This window comes from Pongo abelii, chromosome 15 (genome assembly GCF_028885655.2).
Source record: "Pongo abelii isolate AG06213 chromosome 15, NHGRI_mPonAbe1-v2.0_pri, whole genome shotgun sequence".
Taxonomy (NCBI): domain Eukaryota; kingdom Metazoa; phylum Chordata; class Mammalia; order Primates; family Hominidae; genus Pongo; species Pongo abelii.
Window position 1 is genome coordinate 49,243,094 of NC_072000.2, and position 9,731 is coordinate 49,252,824.

General features: G+C 38.5%; 1 protein-coding gene and 1 long non-coding RNA gene across 2 annotated transcripts in view; both read left to right on the forward strand.

Annotated features, from left to right (window-relative positions):
• Positions 1 to 2,814, forward strand: part of LOC129049763 (uncharacterized) — a 33,260-nt gene extending 30,446 nt beyond the window's left edge. Inside the window, exon 3 of the long non-coding RNA XR_008513070.2 lies at positions 1,921 to 2,814. This is a non-coding gene — a long non-coding RNA (uncharacterized LOC129049763). The remainder of the gene's footprint in view (positions 1 to 1,920) is intronic.
• Positions 2,815 to 7,656: 4,842 nt separating this feature from the next.
• On the forward strand, positions 7,657 to 8,153 carry LOC100939559 (mitochondrial import inner membrane translocase subunit TIM14-like). Its single transcript, XM_054530087.2, is given in 1 exon segment — positions 7,657 to 8,153. A coding segment is annotated over 1 exon segment (339 nt). The 5' UTR covers positions 7,657 to 7,744; the 3' UTR covers positions 8,084 to 8,153.
• Positions 8,154 to 9,731: the final 1,578 nt, after the last annotated feature.

Consider the following 9,731-nt stretch of genomic DNA (forward strand, 5'->3'; position numbering starts at 1 on the left):
CCACAGCCCAGCTGTAAAATTTCTCTCTTGTACCCTTTCTCTTTATTTCTCAGACCGGCTGACACTTAGCGAAAATAGAAAAGAACCTATGTTGAAATATTGGGGGCTGGTTCCTCTGATACTTACTTCCTTTCTCTCTCTCTTTCTTTCTTTCTTTCTTTCTTCTTTCTTTCTTTCTTTCTCTCTCTTTCTCTTTCTTTCTCTCTCTCTTTCCCTCCCTCCCTCCCTCCCTCCCTCCCTCCCTTCCTCCCTTCCTCCCTTCCTCCCTTCCTTCCTTCTTTCCTTCTTTCTTTCTTTTTTTTTTTTTTTGAGACAGAATCTCTCTCTGTCACCCAGGCTGGAGTGCAGTGGCAGGATCTTGGCTCACAGCAACCTCTGCTTCCTGGGTTCAAATAGTTCTCCTGCCTCAGCCTCCCAAGTAGCTGGATTACAGGCATGTGCCACCACGCCCAACTAATTTTTTTTTTTTTGTATTTTTAGTAGAGATGGTGTTTCACCATGTTGGCTAGGCTAGTCTCGAACTCCTGGCCACAAGTGATCCACCTGCCTTGGCCTCCCAAAGTTCTTGGATTACAAATGTGAGCTGCTGTGCCCTAAACCTCCTTTCTTTATATATTACCCAGTCTCAATCATTTCTTTGTAGAGTGTGAGAATGGACTAATGCACTCCAGCTCCAGCTTATCACTTCAGGCCGAGGGGTGGTAACAGTTCCAAAGAGCTCAGCATCCCTGTAGCATCTCTTAACCGTATTCACACATCTGTAGATAGTTTATTTATTAAGTTATCTCCAAACCTCAGCTGAGTCTCCTGTTTTCTGCTGAGACCCATACTCTGGGAATGAACTAAGGCAGGTTAGTATACTCTTTCCTAGTGATATAAAAAGTGGATACTTTTGTTAAAAAAGAGGGCTCTTAACAGATGGAAAAAAATATAGATTTTTTTTCCTTTGGAAGTCTTTAAAAATAAGAGAAATGTCTTTTTTTTTGGGAATGGTTTCTGTCTAATAGATATGGTTAGAATATTAATGACAGTCAAATCTATGTGTGACCAAACCATTGTTGAGCACAGTTCTACTCAGCCATTTCAGTGCTTTTGTGCAGGTTTTTCTTTAAAATTTAAATACAATGTATCTTTTGCTGTTTATTTTTTAAATAAAAAATATCTCTTTTTTAAATAAAAAATATTCTTCCGGGCACGATGGCTCATGCCTGTAATCCCAGCACTTTGGGAGGCTGAGGAGGGTGGATCACAAGGTCAGGAAATCGAGACCATCCTGGCTAACATGGTGAAACCCCATTTCTACTAAAAATACAAAAAATTAGCCGGGCGTGGTGGTGGGCACGTGTAGTCCCAGCTACTCAGGAGGCTGAGGCAGGAGAATGGCGTGAACGTGGGAGGCGGAGCTTGTAGTGAGCCGAGATTGTGCCACTGTACTCCAGCCTGGGCGACAGAGCAAGACTCTGTCTCAAAAAAATAAATAAATAAAAAAATAAAAAATATTCTGTCATAATGTAGTGTTTTATTTTTTAAATAAAAACTAAAACATTCATCTGCCTCCCCCATTTATTATTATTTTTTTACCTGAGTCATCTTAAAGAGGAGTTTTTATAGAAGTACTTTCTTGGGTTTTGTTTATGATTATCTAAACCTGAGAGTTGATAACAGAATTAGAAAAATGTAAAATTTATTCCAGCTGTACTTTGGAAATTTTTTTTTTCTTCCAGATGTTTTTCTTCCTTTGGAAAATAGAAGCCAAGGCCATACTAATGTCCAAGGTTCAATAGTGGTTATGTTTTGGTTGAAAGCATAAATATAAAGATTAATTTTATTCTTATCAACATAATCTAGAGATGAATGTGTAATTTTTTAAACTGGTAGTTGAACCAATAGTAATTTCTCATATTTTTGCCTCTGTTTTAGGAGCGAGGCCGTTGAGAGAGAAACTCTGCCTGTGATGAAACAATTTTGAATTTTTTTTCTCTCTGCAGGAATGAGTTTATTGATAAGCAACAAAAAGCTCAAAACTCTTCTAGGAGTTTGGAGTTCCTATAGTTAGCCTTACATCCATTTTTTTAGGATGACTTCCTCGGAGCCAGAACTATTTTTCTGAGGCTCTTACAGATGGGAAAGATGGGAAACAGTGGAATAAGCTAAGGTCTTCCATATGTCACATCCATTCAAAAGGAACACATGGCAGGAACATGAGCTTTTGTTATCTTGGAAGCAGGATTTTTTGGGTTCTCTTCTCATTCTACATTTGCCAACTTTATGATGCTAGTTCATCTCATCCAACCAAGGTTTCATTAAACTTGGTTACTGACATCCAATATCTGTGATTCTTGGTTGAGTTTTACCTTTTGGACCAACATACCCTAAATATATAGGGCAGAGTAGAATATGAACCTTGAGGAACTCCACTGATGAACTGGTACTATTGTAGTCTTTTAGAATACTCAATTCCCATGATTATAGAAGTCTTTGACAGCAGTTTTTCCTGATTTAGTGTTCCATGAAGCATAAGGTAAAGGATCTTTAGATGATCTTATCAGTAGGTGATATTTCTGGATGTCAGCCAATAGTCTCTTAGAATCTAAGGTTTAAGCTGGTTTCATTTGGAGTTCTTTACATTTAAGTCTGGCTACCACTGCCCAAGACCAATATTGTCTCTATTTCCAGATGTTCACTAGTGCCCCCTACTGATGAATGAAAAACTGATCGCTTATGACTTACACAATGTGTTAAATGTTTAATCTTACGAAATCCTAGTTCCTGCCAGCTTCCTTTTCTTTCTTCCAATAAAATGGCTTCTTTATACAGGTGTTGTAGTGGAGTTTATATATCTCCTATGAGAACCAAGACTGAGACTTCATGGCTTAACATCATGTGGTAGGCAGGGACATACATCAACTAGATTTCTAGCTGTAACAATTTCCTATGGCTCCTGTAACAAATTACCACAAGCATCATAGTTTAAAACCACACAAATCTGTTTTATTGCAGTTCTGGAGGATAGAAATCCAAAATCAGTCTCACTGGGCTAAGAATAAGGTCAGAAAATGTGTTCTTTTCCAATTAGATAAGAGAATAAGAAACAGTTTATATTCATATGGAATGGACAATAATATTTGTTTATAGGTTTGTCCCAGGGCTGTTTTTAGTCCTCTTGTCTTCTGTCATAATACAGTTTGAAGAGATCTGGACCCTCTTGACATTTGGCAATACACTGATCAATTACTTTGATGACATTATTTTGATTGAGTTGGATTTGCAGGAGAGGGCTAGCACAGTGGAGGCAATGGCAGGGTATGCTCTAGTGTGTGAGAGACAGACCCTATGAAGATATAAGTGCTTGCTACATCTGTAAATACTTTAGGGGTTTATTGATAGGGCTGTGCCTGTATATATCCTCTAACATAAAAGACAAATTATTGCATCTTGTATCTCCTACATTAAAAAAGAAGCACAATACCTGATGGGCCTCTGAGTTCTGGAGGCAGCACAGTTCTACACCTAGGGATACTTCTCCAGCCAACATTCTGGATGACATAAAATGCTGCCAACTTTAAATCAGATCCGGAGTAGGAAATGGCAACAGGTCCAGGCTGGGGTGCAAGCAGCCCTGTCACTTGGGTCATACAATTTAGCAGAATTTATGATTATAAAGGTGTAAGTGGTAAGACAAGATTCTGTGTGGAGTTTGTTGCAAGTCCCAGTGGGCAAATTATAATGTTAGTCCCTTGGTTTCTGGAGCAAGGCAATGCCATTTTTGGTAGACAATGATATACCTTTTGATGTGCTCCTGAACCCTGGTGAAGACAGGATGCCTGACCATGGAGTATCAAGTAACCATGTATATATTATATAAATTCCCATCATGAGCTGGGTCCTATCAGACTTACCAAATAGAAACGTCAGATAGGCCAAGCAACAGTACATTGCAAGAAGGAGTTGGTACATTTAGGAGCAAGTATAATCATAACCAGATGGCTCAAACAAGCTTCACGAGTAGGTATTACAGACCTCCATGGCACCTATCACTGTTTTAACAGTGCCCTTTCATTCGTCTCATGCCTATGGTTCTATGGAGGATTCTACCCGAAGCACAAAGAAAAAAACTCAAGCTTGTTTTATGAATGGATCAGCTCAGTATGTAGATGAAAGTCAAAAATAGCCCCACTCAAAGATTGCTTTGAAAAGACAGAAGGTTCTTAGAACCATTGTCTACTACATGCTTTGCCCAAATGTGTTTCTCTCCCTGGTCTCACTGATACATTTTTTTCCCTCCTAACCATAGCTCTTGCCTCATTATATTTTAAAATCATTAACCTTTCAAATAATTTTATGGAATCCACTTACTTACCTCTTTTAAGAATTATTATCCATAACTTTGTCAAGTTTGGATATTATTAATTATGGATAATTATTATCCATAACTTTTTAGAGAGAGGACGTTACTCAACATGTAGATTGGTTACCTTTTTGACCCAAGAATTGTACATCATTGCCACAGCTCATGACCCTGCCAGTGTAATTTGTTTCTTGAGATATGGGGTAGTTTCATAAGACTTGGCTACTTCAGGGTTTTATCTCTGTGGTGATTAAAGGAATAATATTTAACCCAGAAATACTTATTAAACCTGCCAGTCTGTTAAGAAAAAAGAACATTGTTTAGGATATCTTTTGACAGTAAAAGGAAATGGTTTAGGAGGACGAAATAGGTTGGAAGTTTCTGATCAGGCTTTTGTATTAAAAAAAAGATAAATGCAGGGAGAAGAAAAGGAAGTTACTCATGGAAACAAAGAAATTGGGCCTTAAAATCAGAAAGAGACCTGGGAGCATGAGGCCATTTATATTCGTGGCCTTTCTTTTCTTTCTTTTATTTTTTTTGAAATGGGAGTCTCGCTCTATTGCCAGGCTGGAGTGCAGTGGTGTGATCTTGGCTCACTGCAACCTCCACCTCTTGGGTTCAAGTGATTCTCCTGCCTCAGCCTCCTGAGTAGCTGGGTCTACAGGCATGCGCCACCACGCCCAGCTAATTTTTGTATTTTTAGTAGAGATGGGGTTTCACCATATTGGCCAGGATGGGCTCGATCTCTTGACCTCGTGATCTGCCTGCCTCGGCCTCCCAAGGTGCTGGGATTACAGGCATGAGCCACCGTGCCCGGCCATTCATGGCCTTTCTACATGAGCATTGTGAAAGAAATTCTCTTAAGCAAGTATGTCTTTTCTCTTCCTAATTAATTTCTGGAATTTTCTTTCAAGTCTGACTTGAGAATGCTATGAAATATATGTTATCTTCTAAAGCCAATCCCATTCGATCAGAGGACAGTTCAAGTTGATTATTATTACTGTTGGTATTATTATTATTTTGTTCTACCACAGGGCGTTTCCCTCCTATAAATGTGCACAAACAAGGTATATAAAGGAAGTTTCTCTAGAACATATTAAAATAAGCAATTTACCTTAATCTGTGAATTTGCCAGACTCAGAAGAAGCATTGGAATTTAACAGGTTTCCACTAGATGGCAAGCCGCCTCTTTGAATTTCTCAGTGACATCAAGCAAAAATATTGCTGCTGTTTAAAATGTACATCTTTGCGTGAGACAGCTGCGCTTGTATCAAAAACTAATAAAGGCACTGATTCACAAATTTAGCCAAATTCAGAATCAAGCTATTCAAACTGAAACTGAAAATATATTGTAATGTTTAAAAGTTTTATTTGGAGAATATGTATTCATTTATTAATTTAACAAATATGAAGTGCCTCCTATGTGTTTTTCATACTTTGTTTCATTTGCTCCCCCTAACAATGAGATTGGGTGTTCTTATTAGTCCCAATTAAGAGACTGGGAAACTGAGGCTTAGATAGATTAAATGATTTAGTAGTCCAAGATATACAGGTTTAAACTTACACAGTTTGTCCCAGAGCCTGCTCTCCTAACCACTACATCTTAGTGCCCACCATAAATAAATTACAGTAAATCAATATAATATGTGTAGCACTGTGTCATGTTTAAAAGGATTATTTTTTATTTTCTTCTTACAGACGTTAGCAGAGTTAAATCTTCTGGCATGACCTTTATGAAAGACTATGTATAAACAAGTAAAAATGATTGCAAAACACACTATATTAAAGCAAATAATGTCTGTACAGTGTTGCCTATATAAGCATATGCAAGATGAAAGGAAATGGCATAAAACTCTGCAAAAGTACTACAGAAAAAGACAAATATAAAGAGACAGAGTCAGAGAGAGACTGAGAGAAACATACATGTGAAAGAGAAATGAAACCATCTATAAGAAATCATAATTTCTGGCCGGGCGCAGTGGCTTATGCCTGTGATCTCAGCACATTGGGAGGTCGAGGTGGGAGGATACCTTGAGCTCAGGGGTTTGAGATCAGTCTGGACAACATTGCAAAACCCCATCTGCACCAAAAAGTACAAAAATTAGCTGGAGGTGGTGGTGCATGCCTGTAGTTCCAGCTACTCGGGAGGCTGAGGTAGGAGGATCACTTGAGTCCAGGAGTTCGAGGCTACAGTGAGCTGCGATCATGCTACTACACTTCAGCCTGGGTGACATAGTGGGACCTTGCCTAAAAAAAAAAAAAAAGAAAAAAAAGTAAAAAGAAACACTGGGTGTGGTGGCTCATGCCTGTAATCCCAGAATCCCAGCACTTTGGGAGGCTGAGGCGGGTGGATCACCTGAGGTCAGGAGTTTGAGACCAGCCTGGCCAACATGATGAAACCCTGTCTCTACTAAAAATACAAAAAATTAGATGGGCATTGTGGTGGGTGCCTGTAATCCCAGATGCTTGGGAGGCTGAGGCAGGAGAATCCCTTGAACCCAGGAGGCAGAGGTTGCAGTGAGCTGAGATTGCACCACTGTACTCCAGCCTTGGCAACAAAAAAAAAAAAAAAAAAAGAGAAATAATAATTTCTATAACAGAAACTGTTTCCTTGTGAATGTTTCTTGCTGTAGAAGAATTTTTCACAAATAGAAATTCAGTGAAATGAAAGTTTAAAAGACAAGAATATAAAACAACACAATGAAATTAAAAGGGAAGTGCAAGGTCAAGGAAACTCAGATGTAAAGCAGAATTTTAAATCTAATAAATATATTAAAAGAATAAAAAGCAGAATAGACATAGTTAAAATTTAAATTAATATGATGAAAAAAGGCATAAGTTACAGTGAATGAGAAGCAAGATGGAGATGAAGGCAATTAGGAAGAGGCTGTAGACATGGATGACTGACAAAATAATAGTCATCTCTGAAGTAGACAACAGATGGTGAGAAAAAGTATTCAGAGATATAATAATGGAAAATCTCTTTCATAATAAAGCACACACATCTAATAGGAAAAATTGATACTGAATTACCAACATTGAGAAGTGCCCTGTGTGTTACCGAGCATCAAGATTTTAACAACACAAAAGAATTCTTCAGATATCAAGTAGGAAAAGCAAGTTACTTAACAAGGGGAAATTCAACTTGTGTCAGACTTTTTACAGAAACATTTAGCACTGGAAGAAATAGAGGTGTCCACCACATTCTTAGACAAAATATTATATTCATCTATGTTATAATTCAAATATAAAGTATTCAGGGGATAAACATTTAAGAATTTTTTTTTTTTTTAGGGGTTGCATTGCTCTCTGGTAAAGGCGTGCAGGTGTTGGCTGCACCCTCTGAGCTGGGATGAGCCATGCTCCTGGTGGAAGCAAGGGAGCCCAGCCGGAGCCATGGCCAGTACAGTGGTAGCAGTTGGATTGACCATTGCTGCTGCAGGATTTGCAGACCGTTATGTTTTGCAAGCCATGAAGCATATGGAGCCTCAAGTAAAACAAGTTTTTCAAAGCCTACCAAAATCTGCCTATTATAGAGGTGGGTTTGAACCCAAAATGACAAAATGGGAAGCAGCATTAATACTAGGTGTAAGCCCTACTGCCAATAAAGGGAAAATAAGAGATGCTCATTGATGAATTATGCTTTTAAATCGTCCTGAAAAAGGAGGCTCTCCTTATATAGCAGCCAAAATCAATGAAGCTAAAGATTTACTAGAAGGTCAAGCTAAAAAATGAAGTAAATGTATGATGAATTTTAAGTTCATATTAGTTTATGTATATGAGTACTAAGTTTTTATAATAAAATGCCTCAGACTACAATTAAAAAAAAAAAGAATTTTTTTTTTTTTAAACTCTAGTCAAGTGAAGTCCAGCTAATCCGGAAACTAATACAAAAATAGAGAACCCAGGAATAGAAACACACATCTAGTGAGAGTAGCAGTAAATTGGCTGGGCACAGTGGCTCATGCCTGTAATCCCAGAACTTTGGGAGGCTGAGGCAGGAGGATTGCTTGAGTTTAGGAGTTTGAGACCAGCCTAGAGAGACCCAACACTAAACATAGAGAGACCCAGTCACTAAAAAGTGAAAGCAAAGGCAAAAGCAAAACCAAAACCTAGCTGGGCAGTGTGGCACATGCCTGTTGTCTCAACTACTTGGGAGGCTGAAGTAGGAGGATCACTTGGGCTTGGGAGATTGAGGCTGCAGTGAGCCATGATCATGACACTACACTTCAGCCTGGGTGACAGAATAAGACTCTGTCTCCAAGAGAAAAACAGAGTGATGATAAGTGCTTGGCAGCAGTGTACCAAGTAATGGGGTTAAAAAGATGACTAAGGGTGTAATAGAGCTGAAGATTCAGAGATGTTAATCAATTAGAGTACAATGTATTAAGCGCTACTACATTGATAGAACAGAGAAAAGAGTAATTCTATATAGAGTAACTGATGTCTACAGCCATATGAACCTGAACATGCCCAGTCTCATCTATGTAGGGTAACTGAAACCTGAGACTTGGAGGATGAGCATCCAGAAGCTAAAAGGGACAGAGCGGACCATTCTAGGAAGGGGGAAGGAAGTCCAAAGGTTTAGCAGTATGAGTTGGCAGTGTGGAATGGCTATATGGTAGGTCATGTGGAAGTGGAGAGATATAAGCCTGGAAAGTCATTAAGCAGCTTATGAAGGGATCTGTGTACAAATGGTTCCTGATTTACAATAGTTTGACTTAACAATTGTTTTTGGCTTTATGATGGTGCAAAAGTGATACGCGTTCAGTAGAAACCAGACTGAAAGTACCCATACAACAATTCCGTTTTTCACTTTTGGTACAATATTCAATACATTACATGAGACATTCAACACTTTATTTTAAAATAGGGATTGTGTTAGATGACTTTGCCTAAATGTAGACTAATGTAAGTGTTCTGAGCATGCTTACAGCAGGCTAGGCTGAGCTATGATGTTCAGTAGGTTAGGTATATTAAATGCATTTTCATTTTCATTTTCAATGATATTTTCAGCTTACGATGGGTTTATAGAGACCTATCTCTATTGTAAGTTGAAAAGCATCTGTACTTGCTAAGCGGTTTGGTCTTAATCCTGTGACACTGAAGGGTTTTGATGTGGGAAATGACTAATTTTTCCATTTAAAAGATGGTTGCTGAGGGCTGGGGTGGTGGAGGGGAAATAGGGAGTTGTTGCTCCATTGGCTTAAAGTTTCAGTTATGCTAGATGAATAAATTCTAGAGATCTGCTGTACAGCGTGCTTTCTTTTTTTCTTCCTTCATTTTAATTTTATTTTGTCATTTTATTTTACTTTTTTAGAGACAAGACCTCACTCTGTCTCCCAAGCTGGAGTACAGTGGAGCGATCATAGCTCACTGCAGT